This window comes from Podarcis raffonei, chromosome 17 (assembly GCF_027172205.1).
Source record: "Podarcis raffonei isolate rPodRaf1 chromosome 17, rPodRaf1.pri, whole genome shotgun sequence".
NCBI classification, from domain to species: domain Eukaryota; kingdom Metazoa; phylum Chordata; class Lepidosauria; order Squamata; family Lacertidae; genus Podarcis; species Podarcis raffonei.
This window is the reverse complement of record NC_070618.1, coordinates 33,984,911-34,001,441: the sequence shown is the minus strand read 5'-3', so window position 1 is coordinate 34,001,441 and position 16,531 is coordinate 33,984,911. Positions and strand designations below refer to the sequence as shown.

The 16,531-nt window shown below is 47.8% G+C and overlaps 1 protein-coding gene across 2 annotated transcripts in view; it reads right to left on the bottom strand.

Moving 5' to 3' along the window:
- The window catches only part of LOC128405188 (calcium-binding mitochondrial carrier protein SCaMC-3), a 48,690-nt gene that overhangs the window by 18,975 nt on the left and 13,184 nt on the right, over window positions 1-16,531 (bottom strand). Inside the window, exon 2 of one of the 2 annotated variants that reach the window (XM_053371532.1) lies at window positions 10,723-10,849. In XM_053371532.1, coding sequence (XP_053227507.1) covers window positions 10,723-10,849 — 127 coding nt within the window. Of the gene's footprint in view, window positions 1-10,722; window positions 10,850-16,531 lie in introns of those variants that run through there. The other variant, XM_053371533.1, reaches the window with a different exon arrangement.

Here is a 16,531-nt window from a genome sequence, read left to right as displayed (position 1 = left end):
AGCTATGCCAAGAGGGTTCTACAGGGTCCCCCAATGGGAGGAAGTGAGATGTGCCCACAGCTTCCTGGGCTGCAGACCTGCGGAAGCGCAAAAGGACTCAGTTGGTTTTGAGGGATTTCTTGAAGGGGTGGAAGTTGGGTGGGTGAAGGGGTAGCAATTTTGTTGCTGGCCCAGGGCTGCATGCGGTCAGGGTGGGGAGGGAGACACCATACAGGCAGCCATACCAGCCTTTGGGATTCCCCCACTGAGCCCCCTGCCGGCATCCCACCTGGAAGAGAGACAGAGAGGGCTAGAGAGGTGGTGCAAGGGGGTGCTATCGCCAGAGGAGAAAGAAGGAAGCCTCCTACAGTTCTGGAAAAGACCCTCCCCAATATTTACATCTCAGAGATGCTGTTGTGTGCGCACACACTGGAGAGGACTATTGCTAACGTGGGGGCATGAAGCAGTAAGCATAGTCAGAAGAGGGTACCAGGCAATGAAGAAAGCTTTAGATGATGATGATGATGATGATGATGATGATGATGATGATAATAATAATAATAATAATAATAATAATAATATATTATTATTATTATTATTATTATTATTATTATTATTTATACCCCACCCATCTGTCTGAGTAATAATAATAATAGTAATAATATTTATACCCCACCCATATGGCTGGGTAATAATAATAATAATAATAATAATAATAATAATAATAATAACAACATCAAACATTAAAAACTTCCCTAAACAGGGCTGCCTTCAGATAGTTATTGATCTCTTTGACATCTAAAGGGAGAGCGTTCCACAGGGCGAGTGCCACTACCGAGAAGGCCCTCTGCCTGGTTCTCTGTAACCTCACAGTGAGCCCTTGGCGCTGGACATCAGCGTCTGGGCTGAATGGTGGGGGTGGAGATTCTTCTTCAGGTATACTGGGCCAAGGCCGTTTAGGGCTTTAAAGGTCAGCACCAACACTTTGAATTGTGCTCGGAAATGTACAGGGAGCCAATGTAGGTCTTTCAGGTAGCCCTCCCTATAAAGTTGGACTGCAGCTCCCATCATCCCTGACTATTGGCTGCAGTGGCTGGGACTGATGGGAGTACGAGTCTAACACCAGCTGGAGGACCGCAGGCTCCCCATCCCTGCTTCGGATGCAGGCAAAACCAGGAACTTTCTGCAGATACAGAACAGTAGCTGATGTGTTTATTATACAGCTGTTCCTGTATGTATACAGCTTCACAATTAACTTTATTCTACCCGGAGATATAGAAGGAGCAGGAGTAAAATTAAGGAATGTTGAATGATGCTGGATTGAAATTGAGTGGTTTCTAGCTGTAATGATATAAAGGAATATGAAAAAAAAGGATTGGATAGAAAACAAGGTGTTATTATAAGCTGTAATGCTTTAAGTTAAGGATTTGCTGAGCAAATAATTTGAAATGGAATACAAGAAGGAGAGGTATGAGGAGGTCAGAGAAATATGTTATTGAAAAGTATGTATTATGAACTATATGTTTTTTTTAGTTTTTTGGTTTGTTTTTTGTTTGCATAAAAAATTGAAAACTTTAATAAATATCTTTAAAAAAAATAATAATAGAAGGAGCAGGAGCATTCATTTTGCTAGGAAAGCACAGGGTAGGAAACTTCCTCATCACGAAATCCTGATTAAGTTCAAACTAACTGATGCTGCCAACATGTACTGTAAGTCAGAGTCTGTCGATTTCAGTCTCTCTGCTTCCCATTTCCCCCAAAGGTTATGTTTGGTTTGCCAAAATTCCCCATTGGTTTGCTGCAGTCGGGAAAGCTTGAGGCAGGAATGCACAGCAATATCCCAAAGGAGGCCTATTTAAAGGGGGGTGGATAAGAAAAAGACTTCACTTGGCCCCTGGGGTCCAGATTAAAAAGAAACTGAGAGATTAAGCTCCGAATAAAAGAGAGGTACGGTATGTTGCTTTAGTAAGATACAACAAAATGAAGCGCTCCCCGAGGTTTCCAAATGCTTGAAGAAAGCACAGTGTGTGACTGAAATGGAAAAGCTGGCTGTTCTTGTACGAGAGGTCATTTAACAATTTCATTAAGAATGATCACATTTGCCCAAGAGATGGGAAAGAATAGTGTATCAGAACTTTGGTAGCACAAAATGTATTATTTTCATTCTGAGTATTAAAGAGGCGCTGCATTGCTAAGTGTCCCTTCCTTGCATGCTTTCAGCCCCTGAAATGTGCTTGCTCCTAGAAAGAGGAAGCGCTGCTCACTGATTCTACTTTTGCCCTTGTTGAATAGGTCCTGTATAGTTTCAAAAACCTGCAAAGCCTGTTTGGCCAGAGGTGAGCAGAGGACAAAATAAACGCATGTCCTGTGTACATCTTGGCAAGCAGCGCCTCTCTGGCAGAATGTGGGCCAGGATTTAGATCTTCTGCAATAGAGCATATTAAAAGCCTGACCTTAAGCTACAGAAAACATACTGTTTGTAAGACACCACTGTTTTACTAAATGCAGGTGGACATTGTCTAAAACAAGCACAACAAGGATTTGTCGGACTGAGTTTGTAAGAGTTCTTTGGCCCTTCATTAGCGTGCAGAACTGTATCAGTTCTGTCCAAAAAGCTCAGCATTTCACTAAGTGATTTCCTAAACTCTGGAAAATAGAGGATCATAGAATCGTAGAGTTCATAGAATTGTAGAGTTGGAAGGGACCACAAGAGTCATCTAGTCAAACCGTCTGAAATGCAATAATTTTTCCCCCAGCGTGGGGCTGTAACCCACAGCAACCCTGAGATTAAGAGTTTCATCCTCTTTCAACAGAGCTATCCCAAGGAATCAAGTATTTCGCCCTATCTACCTGAAAATTGCTAATTAATGTGTTATTGGTTTTGCATTAGTGGCTTTGCATTTGTGGTTGGCTTTAAACAATAGGAACTTCATATGAAGGACATATAATAAATCTAACAAAAACAACATAAAGGCTGCCTCCTAATTAATCAGAGGAATCTTTTTAGTCACCTAAGTTTTAGCCCAGTTAGGTTAACTGACTAATTGTTTAAACTTTTGAGTCCTAATAAAACTGTGTGCCAGTGTTCTGGAAGATGCTCAGCTTCCGGCTTTGGAGAACATCCCGGGTGTTTTACAGTGGTTGAAGTTTCTGAACAGTCATCTAGGGCAGCCCTGAATAACCTTGTTGCAGTTGTCTAGGCAAAATGGCTGCCATGGCTGCATCTAAATCCACTGGATTCTTCTAATTTTTGTTTCTCCATATTGTTAAGTCCAACAAGCAGCAGCACACATATTTTTGGAACCTAGCTTAAGAGAAACCTGCCTTCTCTAGCAATTATCAGCCTACAGTTGCCTCCACACAAATGTATATACACACACAGTGTAAAAGGTACACTAGATAACCACAAAGGGCACGGGGCAACGAGAAATCCTGAAACTACTGCAGGGTAGGGTTGAATGACTGCTGGTTAATGGATCTTTAATAGCCTCCATTTGGATTTGGGCCAAAACCAAAACATCTCCAGGAAACAAAACAAGATCATTATCCACATTATGGTTGTTACTTGACCATAGTTTCTTCAGTTGAAGGCAGTTTGAAAGAGGGAATCAAAACTTTCCCCAACCACTTCCAACTTTCTTTAAATCAACAAGCTGTCTCTGGCACCGTGTGTGCACAGAGGCCATACCCTCCAACATTTCTCTGTTGAAAATAGGGACGTCCCATTCCATAATGATATTTTTACTATTTTATACCCCACATATCTTACTGGGTTGCCCCAGCCACTCTGGGCAGCTTCCAACATATATAAAAACATAATTAAATGTTGAACGTTAAAAAAACTTCTTTATACAGGATTGCCTTCTGACAGCTTGGGGGTTGAATAACTCCATACCCTCTGACATTTCTCCAGTGAAAATAGGGACATCCTAAGGAAAAGTGCTATGGTTTTCCCAGTAGTGATGTATAGAAGTGAGAGCTGGACCATAAAGAAGGCTGATTGCTGAAGAATTTATGCTTTTGAATTATGGTGCTGGAAGAGACTCTTGAGAGTCCCATGGACTGCAAGAAGATCAAACCTCTCCATTCTGAAGGAAATCAGCCCTGAGTGCTCACTGGAAGGACAGATTGTGAAGCTGAGGCTCCAATACTTTGGCCACCTCATGAGAAGAGAAGACTCCCTGGAAAAGACCCTGATGTTGGGAAAGATGGAGGGCACAAGGAGAAGGGGACGACAGAGGATGAGATGGCTGGACAGTGTTCTCAAAGCCACAAACAAGAGTCTGACCAAACTGCGGGAGGCAGTGGAAGACAGGAGTGCCTGGCGTGCTCTGGTCCAGGGGGTCATGAAGAGTCGGACACGACTAAACGACTAAACAACAACAAGGAAAAGTGGGACATTCTGGTATCAAATCAGAAACCAGGACAGCTTCACTCAGTCAGGGACATCCCTGGAAAACAAGGACACTTGGAGGGTCTGAGAGTCTGATGAGTGACCCCACGAGTAGTGGACAACCTTTTTGTATATTTAAAGGAACAGTCAGTTGTTCTCTGTGCTCTTGTTCTCCCCCTCCTTCTCCCCCCCATTCTGATGCCTTTCTTCTTATTCTTTCCCTTTGGGACAATATTACAGATGTCTACTGCATATTGCAGAGTCAGCCAAGAGTTGCAAGGTCACAGCAGGACAGGTGGGATCAGATGGGCTTATGATTTATTTAATAATGGGACAAAGGCTTGTTTCAATAAGTCTTTTGAGCTGTGCCTCTCTCTCCACGCCCCCTCCTATGAGTCTTTAAACCTGTGTTTTTGGTTTTTTTAAAAGTAACCTCTGTGGCTGTATTGTATACCAGTTGTCAAGAACCACAAGTGGGGGAATGGCTGATGCCTTAGGCATCCTTTAGACATCTGGTTGGCCACTGTGATACAGGATGCTTCACGACATGGTCCTGGGGGCTTTTCCTATCTCCAAGTAGACAGAACTGCCCATTTATGGCCTCTGGCCCTCTCCCTGGAGTTCTGGCTAGGCAGGAAGACTCACCGAACAGGAGGTGCAGGTGGTCATCTTGTTGAAACAAGCCCCCTTCAGACATGTTTTGGAAGAAACAGAATAGTTTTTGAACTGATTGTACTAGATGCGGGAAGGAGAGGCTTGGCAAAAGCAGCCCGGTGCATTCCAGATTTTTGTCGGACGCCACTAGGGCTTGCAGCACTCACTGACTTAGCGGTCTGTGCTCCCTCCAAGCTTTCGGCTTTGTCCCAAACATTCACCCGCCATCTGGTATGTTTAACAGCCCACTTTTCAAGTCTACCCTGTGCTCTAAAGGGGCTCCGATTCAGAAGCAGCAGGATCGCCAGTGGTGGTTTTTCACGTTGCCTCTCCTCCCCTGCCTTTTAACAGCGAAGCTTTGCCCCTCAGCGCCTGTGAAAGCTTCGCTTGCATAATGTCTGCCTTTCAAAAGGCAAGACTGGTTTACTATTGTATAGCTGTGAACCCAAGCTGTAACACTTTACATGAAATCATAATCAGAGCAAGGGGAAGGGAAGGCTAAGAAGGAAGACCCCCAAAGTAGTGAGGTAAAGGTAAAGGGACCCCTGACCACTAGGTCCAGTCGTGGCAGACTCTGGGGTTGCGGCACTCATCTCGCTTTATTGGCCGAGGGAGCCGGCGTACAGCTTCCAGGTCATGTGGCCAGCAAGACTAAGCCGCTTCTGGCGAACCAGAGCAGCGCACGGAAACGTCGTTTACCTTCCTGCCGGAGCAGTACCTATTTATCTACTTGCACTTTGACGTGCTTTTGAACTGCTAGGTTGACAGGAGCAGGGACCGAGCAACGGGAGCTCACCCCATTGTGGGGATTCGAACCACCGACCTTCTAATCGGCAAGTCCTAGGCTCTGTAGTTTAACCCACAGCGCCACCCGAGTCCCTCCCAAAGTAGTAAAAAAAGTAAAGGTACCCCTGCCCGTATGGGCCAGTCGTGTCTGACTCTAGGGTTGTGCTCCCATCTCACTTAAGAGGCCCGGGGCCAGCGCTGTCCGGAGACACTTCCGGGTCATGTGGCCAGCGTGACGAAGCTGCTCTGGCGAGCCAGCACCAGCGCAGCACACGGAAACGCCGTTTACCTTCCTGCTAGAAAGCGATACCTATTTATCTACTTGCACTTAGGGGTGCTTTTGAACTGCTAGGTGGGCAGGAGCTGGGACCGAAAGACGGGAGCTCACCCCGCCACGGGGATTCGAACCGCCGACCATGCGATCGGCAAAGTAGTAGGAACACATATATTCCCCAAGGCCCCATGGCAATTTCCACTTCATAAAAAAGGTCATTGCCATGCAGTTGTGGATTGTGAAGAGTGTAGCCGTGACCCTCATCCCTGTTGCAACAAAGAGCCCTTCTCACATCTCCTCAAGCATCACTTGACACATTGTTGATAAGCATACGGAAATTTCTTAGGGCATTTTCTGTCCCTGTGTGGTGGTCATCCTGTATATGGAGGGAGTCTTATCCCATGGAGAAGTGGGAATCAATCCAAGTGGAAGTCCACTCTGTATACGGCATACAGCCATTCAATGTGGCCTTCACATTGCGGCTGTAACATGAAGCAGAAGCAGACTCAGCCAGAGGGTCAGATACTCAAAGACTTGGTGTGCGCTTGTGCGCGCACACACACACTCCATGTGTAGGTTCCTTGCTTGGCCAAGTCTGGGAGCAACTCAAAGCTTAAGATCATAAACCACCCTCACAGTGCAAGGTGAACACATGCAAAACTCCCTGTACAAATATTAGCTTCACTCATGTGATCCACCTTCCACCTGCTCTGTCTTCCACAGTAAATACTGATGAGGCACACAAAGTCTCCAGGTGTATGACTGAGGCCTCTGTATCCCTCTGCCCTTTTCGTGGAGGGTGGGGGCAGGAAGAATGTGGCACATTCAGGGCTTGCTGTCATGCCCCCACCATACAGAGGACTTTGATTCCAGGGCCAGATAGGAGCCAGCTCTAAGATGACTTGCTAAACCAACCAGTCCCCAAGTTGGATCAGTCCCTTTGGAACCTCCACTAATGATGGCAACCTTGGGCCTGAGGGGGCCAGATGAAGCCCTCTGAGCCTCTCTAGCTGCCCCCTCAGGACTTTTCCTCCTTCACAAACCCCGTCTTCCCAGGTCACGTGTCTCAGCACCCCTGCTTTGCACCCTCCTTGAGTGCTTTTGCCCGGCTGAAATGTGTCCTTGAACTCTGATGGTGCGTCTTGCTTGAGGACAGGGCCGGCCCAGCCATGAGGCAAGGTGAGGCAGTTGCTTCAGGGCAGCAGGCTCCGGAAAGCTGGGAGAAGTGGCAGATCCGCCTTCTGCGCTTGTCAGCCCCCTCCTCCTCTGCCCACTGCCACATGGCGGGGGGCAGGGGCATAAGAGTGGGTACATGACTGGCACACAGCCCCCCCCCATTTTCTGGTTTGCCTCTAGCGGCAAAATGTCCAGGGCCCCACTTGAGGAGCATGTGAAAACCAGCCACCTGCTACAAAGGTAAATTGACATTTTTGGCTTTGCCTACTTTTGCCTCTGGTCCTGGCCACCATAGGCATTTGGAGCCCGGAAGGAAATGTGTCCCTCAAGCTGAAGAAGGTACCCCTCTCCTGGCTTCCACAAGGATCATCCGCCATGCCTCAGAGTATAAGACACAGGCCTGGGAGTTCGTTCTGACTAGGCCAGAATGGGAGGAAAAGGCACCCGTGCAGAGTCTGGCATTTGGGTGCGTCTCATGCATCTATCATTTACAGTCATCTGGTAGGAATTGGAAAGAGCTTCAGGAGGCAAGGCCACCCACTCCTTGGGGCAGAGATTGCCAAGGAGGGAGGCCAGCCATGCCTGGGTTTTGTCTTGGAGCCGTCAAACAGACGTCCTTTATTCAAGGCTGCAGAACAGAACAGGCACTTCCCGGCTCTCTTCAGCCCCACGGAACATAAATTCCTACGCTCTTTATCCCTGCGCCTCCATCTTTTCTGACATGCAGCTAGCACAAGTGAGTCCCAAATGGAGGAAGTTATAGGTCATTATTCGATCTGCGTTTCTTAGCTGGTCCCTGCAAGGAATGCACAGAATGGCCCACATTTTAAGGCACACGATCTGGAGTTGGTGTGGGGAAGCTTGTGCAAACTGAGTTAAACTGATGATAGGCTGAAAGGAAATAGGGAGCTTTGCAGTTAGGTCTTCTTGCTCCAGGATTGGGGTGGGGGCCCCAGGGGGAGGGGAAGAATAGTCATGAACCTCCCCATGACTGGTATAGCCTTGTGGATGGCAGAATTCAATTCTAAAATATTTTACTTTCAACTATCATCAGTCAGGGACTATTTGGCCACAATTTAAAATGTGTTTACACTTAACTGATGAATTCCTGGTGTTTTATTTCTTTATTTTTCATTAAAATAAATCAGAACCTCACTTATTTAAAAAAGTGGGGGGTAGGTAGCCAGGGAGTGGGACGCGGGTGGCGCTGTTGGTAAAAGCCTCAGCCCCTAGGGCTTGCTGATCGAAAGGTCGGCGGTTCGAATCCCCGCAGCAGGGTGCGCTCCCGTTGTTCAGTCCCAGCGCCTGCCAACCTAGCAGTTCGAAAGCACTCCCGGGAGCAAGTAGATAAACAGGGACCGCTTACCAGCGGGAAGGTAAACGGCGTTTCCGTGTGCGGCTCTGGCTCGCCAGAGCAGCGATGTCACGCTGGCCACATGACCCGGAAGTGTCTCCGGACAGCGCTGGCCCCCGGCCTCTTGAGTGAGATGGGCGCACAACCCTAGAGTCTGTCAAGACTGGCCCGTACGGGCAGGGGTACCTTTACCTTTACCTTTAGGTAGCCAGGGAGGGGTCTACCCAGTTTGCTGGGGGAGGAACAGGAAGGTGTGGGAAAGGGCAGGGTTTGCATGACTATAGATTTAGTTAGGACAACCACTGTGGTGTAGGGGTTAGACTAGCGTGTCAGATTAGGACCAGCCTTTCCTTTGTGCACTCATAATGTTTTGTGCTCAGGATGGTAACGGAGCAGTTACATGCAATTCCACTTTCAATACTCTTTGTACCTGCAAAGGTTTCATGGAGGCCACACCGCTTCGTTTCCTGCCATAACATCCTAGCCACCCAGAGTGGCCAGGGCAACCCAGCCAAATGGGCGGAGTATAAATAATAAAAATTATTGAAATTACAGATTATTCCTGCTGAAAGCCTGTAGCTTTTTATACCAAAACATGTGTTTTGTTCCACTTCTCTTCCCCCATAGCTCAAGAGCGTCCCTCCGGGCAGCGATAATGCAGTAACACTGGAGGGACATTGCAGAACATCCCACAAAGTGAAATGGTAGGTGAATGGTTCAGGGTCAATCTACCACTAATCCACTGCATCAATGACATGCTGTGGATTATACCTGCAAAAAACAGCAGTCTGAAGGAGCGCTCAATTCTGTACTCAGCCGTGAAGCAAACAAGGGTCAACTTGGGCCAGTTGCCATCGCTGAGGATGGCCTACCTCACAGAGTTGTTGTGAGGAGAAATTGGGGAAGGGGAGTTCTATGCATGCCACCTTGTGCTTCTCAGAGGAAACATGATATAGGAATTCTAAGGTCTTATATATATAAAAAATAAATGTTTAGAAATGTACAAGTATATAAACCACGTGTCTGAAATAGTGCAGGAGAACAATCCTGAAGCCATTTTGACTCTCCCAAATTGGCCTCAAATATTTCTCTGCAAGGAGGAAGGAAATGGGGAAAGATTTCTTTGAACTGTGGGTGCTCACACCTCCCTGTAAATACAGTCTGGCAAGTATCTGTTAAGCTGAGCACACTATCAATATGCGTAAGAGATTCAGGAACTATTTACCATCTCAAAGGAATGGCCAGGCTACCCAGAAAAGGTAATCAGATAATAAGGCATTATCAGGTATCCTGGCAGACAGGAGAGAAGCAACACACTCAAATTTCTGCTGGGACCACCTCTTTCTGTGATGTATGTATGATGTTTTGGGGGGTGGTCTTGAGCTACAGGGGAGGCAATTTCAAAAGTCTATATAGGAGCTTGCACACCAATGTTCTGAGCTCCTTTCCTACCTTCTTGCATGGGGGAGTGGGGGACCCTGTTGCAACAATTTAATAAAGATCAGGTGGCCTCTGTTATTTTCTCCTACCGATAGAGAACCTACTTAAGGACTCTATACAGGCTCTTAAAGGGACCCCAGACCATTAGGTCCAGTCGTGGCCGACTCTGGGGTTGTGCGCTCATCTCGCTCTATAGGCTGAGGGAGCCGGCGTTTGTCCGCAGACAGCTTCTGGGTCATGTGGCCAGCATGACTAAGCCGCTTCTGACGAACCAGAGCAGCGCATGGAAACGCCATTTACCTTCCCGCTGGAGCGGTACCTATTTATCTACTAGCACTTTGACGTGCTTTCAAACTGCTAGGTTGGCAGGAATATGGGCTCTTAGATACCCCATAAGCAGTATTTTTCTTATAACACACAGGATGCAAATGTAACAAAGTAAGTGAAAGTGTGTTTCAGGGAAAGCAGCCAAGTCACAAGGAGTCTAAAGGGTATTTGTAGCAACATCTTTACAAAACTGGTTTTGGTAAGCCTCCCCGAGAACTTTTCGGCCTCAAGAATGGAGTGTGCATGCCATAAATAAATAAAAGAACAAGTGAGCAAATACGTTTTCATTCCAGGCTGCAGCAGAGGTTGGGCTAGAAGCAGCTGGAGGTGCCTTCATACCATCATGGTTGCGGTCCAGGCTGTGAAACATCAGCAGCAGTTTGCGTTCGCGCTCCTGGAGGTAGCGGGCAAATTCCTCAAAATTAAGCTCCCCGTCATGGTCTGTATCACCCTCTCGTAGGATATCCTGCAGGCAGGGGAAGTAAAAGTGGGTTTTAGAAGGCGAGAACTGAGTTGCAGTCTTAACAATGCAGTCCAAAGAAAGGGAGAAGAACTGTTTCAGAACATCTGCAAAGGAGGAAGGTACCGTATTTTTCGCACCATAGGACGCACCGGACAATAGGACTCACCTTGCTTTAGAGGGGGGAGAACAAGAAAAAAAATCTCCCCCTCTCTGCCCAGCGCCCCTTCAGCAAAGCGGCAGGAGGCGCTGCGCAGAGAGGGGGAGAATTTCCCCCCTCTTGTTTTCCCCCTCTAAAACAAGGTGCCGTTTAAGGTGCGTTCAGTCGCCTTCAGGCGGCTACCTTGGAAGCCTGGAGAGCGAGAGGGGTCGGTGCGCACCAGGCTTCAGGTTCCTTTCGACCTGCTCTTTGGGGCTGGCGGGGGGAAGCCCACCACCAGCCCCAAAGAGCAGGTCGGGGAGCAGCGGAAAGGAGCGCAGCGGAGAGGCTGCTGCCATAGTCGCACGTCACCTCTCCAGCTGGGAGAGGGTCGTGGGGCTATGGCTTCTTTAGCCCCGCACGCGCTCTCCCAGCTGGAGAGGTAGTGTGTGGTTGAAGAGGCTCCTGCCATAGCCGCGTGTCACCTCTCCAGCCAGGAGAGGGTAAGCGGGGCTTCTTTAGCTCCACGCACGCTCTCCCGGCTGGAGAGGTGGCGCGCGGCTAAAGAGGCTCCTGCCATAGGGTCGCGGGGCTCCTGCCATAGCCCACCATCAGCCCCAAAGAGCAGGTCGGGGAGCAGCGGAAAGGCGCGCAGCAGAGAGGCTGCTGCCATAGTCGCACGTCACCTCTCCAGCTGGGAGAGGGTCGCGGGGCTATGGCTTCTTTAGCCCCGCGCGTGCTCTCCCGGCTGGAGAGGTGGCTCGTGACTAAAGAGGCTGCTGCAATAGCCGCATGTCACCTCTCCCCTTCATTTTTGAAGGGGAAAAAGTGCGTCCTATAGAGCGAAAAATACGGTATTCTACTAGGATTCTACATTGGATTACAGAACTCAGCCTACTTCTTGCACCATAGATGATTAACTTTACCTGCAGATGTTGGAGCCGAGACAATATATAGCTGACAAGAGACATAGGTGGGGAGGCTTGTATTTAAGGGGTGCATGTATTTATTTTGATTGCAATAATTTGCACAAGTACTTGAGATAAAGGGTGCAGATGCCAGATCACACACCATTAGGAATTAGTGCGTCTACATTGATTAGGTGGCCATGAAAATACCACAAATATATTCTGAGCATTTTGGTACAATGGCATGTAACTTTTGACACAGCACTTGTGTCCAAGTGCTTCACATATCGTCTCTTATTATAATCCCTGCAACAAACCGGCAAGGTAGGTTTATCATCCCCCATATTGCAGATCGGGGGTGGGGCAGGGTGAGGCAGAAAAGGGAAATGACCTGCTTATTGCCACAAATAGCAGAGGTGAGATCTGAACCGTACTTCCTGACTTGTGGCTTTCCCCCTTTGGCACTTTGCCACACTGGCTTTGGTGAGGTCGGTTCAAAAGAGTGCGAGTGAGAGTCTGTAAAATATAAACAGAAAATGCATCCGAGAAGGCGTCCTCCTGGCACGCCAGTTTTCTAAGTGGAAGGAATTGCTTCTGTGTGGAAGAGCACCCCATCACCAGTGGGCTGAAAGTGGTTTGGCATTCCTAAATATGGAGGGCAGGAAGAGGGGGAGAAGGAAGTCCTTTGGGATCAGAGACCTTGCTGGGAAGTCTCTATGGAAAGCGGGGGGGGGGGGGGATATTTGGTGGCAGCATCACCCATTAGTCCATGGGTAGGCAAACTAAGGCCTGGGGGCCGGATCCGGACCAATCGCCTTCTAAATCAGACCCACGGACGGTCCAGGAATCAGCGTGTTTTTACATGAGTAGAATGTGTCCTTTTATTTAGAATGCATCTCTGGATTATTTGTGGGGCATAGGAATTCATTCTCGCCCCCCCAAAAAAATATAGTCCAGCCCCCCACAAGGTCTGAGGGACAGTGGACTGGCCCCTGCTGAAAAAGTTTGCTGACCCCTGCGATTAGTCTATCCCCCCCTTACACTCTGGCTAGCATATTTTCACTGATCGCTTTCACTTGATATATGTTTGTCTATGAGCCAAGAGGGTTAGATTAGAAGAAACATGAGACCGAAAATCATTTAACTGGACAAGGCCAAACAAACTTGTTGAGTGTTTTCTCTCTCCCCCCCCACCCTCTCACACAGCCAGGCTGTCCTCTGCTTGGCCCTTTAGCAGGCTCTGTCCTTTTATTCTTGTTCTGAACAGGGCAGGAAACATGATAAATTTCCCTTGTTTTAATTTAAGCAGCTCCGAATTCTTACAGAAGCCCTATTCAGACAACACATCAGTGGATTGAATGGCACAGGGGTGGGTGGGATCACGCCATGTGCCTCTTTTACAAGGCTGTTCTAAGCTTCAAAATAATGCATGGGCGGCGGAGGGCTAATGGGAGTTAAGAGTCCAAGAATATATGGAGGGCTGAAGGTTCTCTGGTCCTGAGCAAAGGTATGAATTGAAAATGCTGCAAAAGGTTTTGAAGGTTGTGGATCAACATAATACATCATTTTACCTCCTCTGATACAACAGGAACAGGGTAACGTTCAATAAAATGCTCTTTGAACTAGGCGGGCATCTCTTGCGCAATGCATCTTATGCAATAAACACAGGAGAGAAACTATATTTACGTTCAGGACTTCCAGGAAAACTTCAACACTGGCTTGCTGGAGTCTAAACCAGAATAGTTAAGAACAGTTAATGAGAATCTAGAAACAGAGCACCACCAGGGACCAGTTTCTATCTCCAGATACCATCTCATGAAACTGTATCTTCACAGCAAATGTCACATTATTAAGAGCTGTGCCTTTTCCTTGATGTTTGAAGCTGGTGATGTTTGCCTGCCTTGCCAGCTTCTTCTTTGATCCTATTTTTCCTGTGGCAGTTCTTAACATTCTGAATGCCCAAACTTTCAACTCCTTCTGCAGACTTTCTCTTATTGTTCTCTGCTGCTACAGTGGTACCTCGGGTTAAGAACTTAATTCGTTCTGGAGGTTTGTTCTTAACCTGAAACTGTTCTTAACCCGAGGTACCACTCTAGCTAATGGGGCCTCCCGCTGCCGCCACCACACGATTTCTGTTCTCATCCTGAAGCAAAGTTCTATTTCTGGGTAAGCAGAGTCTGTAACCTGAAGCATATGTAACCCCAAGGGCACTGCCATTCTCGTTCCACAGAAAAGCACCCAGGGCAGCTTAGAACAATGTGAGATTTCTCTATACGCTCCTTCTCTTTCAGATTAAAGTCTATTCCAGCCCCCGCCCCCCAATCCTGAATCTGGCACTGTATACGCATTGTGCTTTCTTGTTACAAAAATACGGCCTAATAATCTGCAGAGATCTGGCACAGACATAATTTGATACATGAAGAAACCTGGCCTATGATTAGTAAACTTCATAAAACTGGACTTGCATAAGAAACACTCATTTTGCTCAGGTGACCAGTTTTCCATAGGGGGAGCGAAGGAATGAAGTTTGCAGGGGGGGGGGCAGGGATACATCTGCCCCCAGAGCACAAGGACAGGTCATGTCCAAGTCCTGTCCCTACAAGCCCAAGTCATGTCCCTTACTGTGCTCCATTTTGTGAATTGAGAATAAAAGCCAGGATTCTTAACTCCAAATGCTTTCTGCCATTCGTAGCAGAGTGGGTGTTTCAGTACGTTCATATGACCAGCCAGGGCAGAACTGGGAGCCAGGCAGGGCGAAGGAATGTAAACACAGCAGTATGAAAATAGCCCAGCACCACGTGCTTTGAACAAATTTGTAGAAGCATTTAAGGGCTCAAGAGCAGAGCTTTTCAGGCTGGGTATCCTAGTTCCACCCATCCTTCCATTCCAGGTTGTTGTTGTTTTTAACCACATGCTCTCCTTTCTACAAAACTGATCGGGTAGCATACAATTCCACATCCATTCACCCAAGGCCTGGGATTTCATAGCCTCGGATTTCATAGCCTCGGACGAAACAAGATGAAATATAAAGGTCTTAACATCAGGACAACCGCACAACTGGTGCCCCTGTGATGAACCCAGCTTCAGCATAGCAGCTAACACTGGTGGCTGTCAAAGAATAACATCCTCTCCATTCATTTCATTCTCCTGCAGGGTAGATAGCGAGTCACCATGGATGCTACTGCTTGATGAAGGTTATGCAGAGGCAGGATGAACAGTGGGTTGATGCTGCTTCTCTAATAATAAATAATAATAATAATAATAATAATAATAATAATAATAATAATAATTTATTATTTATACCCCACCCATCTGGCTGGGTTTCCCCAGCCACCCTGGGCGGCTTCCAACAAAACACTAAAATACAATAACCTATTAAACATTAAAAGCTTCCCTAAAGAGGGCTGCCTTCAGATGTCTTCTAAAAGTTTGGCAGTTATTTTTCTCTTTGACATCTGGTGGGAGGGCGTTCCACAGGGCGGGTGCCACTACCGAGAAGGCCCTCTGCCTGGTTCCCTGTAACTTGGCTTCTCGCAGCGAGGGAACCGCCAGAAGGCCCTTGGTGCTGGACCTCAGTGTCTGGGCAGAACGATGGAGGTGGAGACGCTCCTTCAGGTATACTGGACCGAGGCCATTTAGGGCTTTAAAGCTCAGCACCAACACTTTGAATTGTGCACCGAAACGTACTGGGAGCCAGTGTAGGTCTTTCAAGACTGGTGTTATGTGGTCTCGGCGGCCGCTCCCAGTCACCAGTCTAGCAGCCGCATTCTGGATTAGTTGTAGTTTCTGGGTCACCTTCAAAGGTAGCCCCACATAGAGCACATTGCTCAATCCCGAATCCTGCAGGTATTCAACTTTCCTCGCAGTGCCAAGTTCTGGGTGTGAAGAAGGGGCCTGAGTTGCCCACCATTTCCCTAAGTCAAGTTGTCATTTGCCTCCTGTCTACATATGCAAAATGAGTACTTAAAGGGCCTACCTGGGGAATAGGAGGAGAAAGAACCAAGAGCCCCCTCCCACGGGTGGGGAAAGGGCCTTGAAGAAGCTGGACTGCCTTTGCTGCTTCCTTTCCCTCCTAACATCAAGGGATCCAGTTCCCTCTGCAGCACCAGGGTCCCAAGGCTGCCCTGCTGATTCTTTGTGAGCAAAACTGAGTACAATGAATAGACTAGCATTAGTTCAGTTTTAGAGCCACAGTGCTTAATTTGTACAGTGGTACCTTGGACTTGGGTGGCGGTGTGGGTTAAAGCCTCAGCGCCTAGGACTTGCCGATCGAAAGGTCGGCGGTTCGAATCCCCGCGGCGGGGTGCGCTCCCGTCGTTCGGTCCCAGCGCCTGCCAACCTAGCAGTTCGAAAGCACCCCCGGGTGCAAGTAGATAAATAGGGACCGTTTACCAGCGGGAAGGTAAACGGCGTTCCGTGTGCTGCGCTGGCTCACCAGATGCAGCTTGTCATGCTGGCCACGTGACCCGGAAGTGTCTGCGGACAGTGCTGGCTCCTGGCCTATAGAGTGAGATGAGCGCACAACCCTAGAGTCTGGCAAGACTAGCCCGTACGGGCAGGGGTACCTTTACCTTTACCTTGGTTTGCATATGTCTTGGTTTGCATACATTTTGGATTACAAACACATCAAACCCAGAAGTG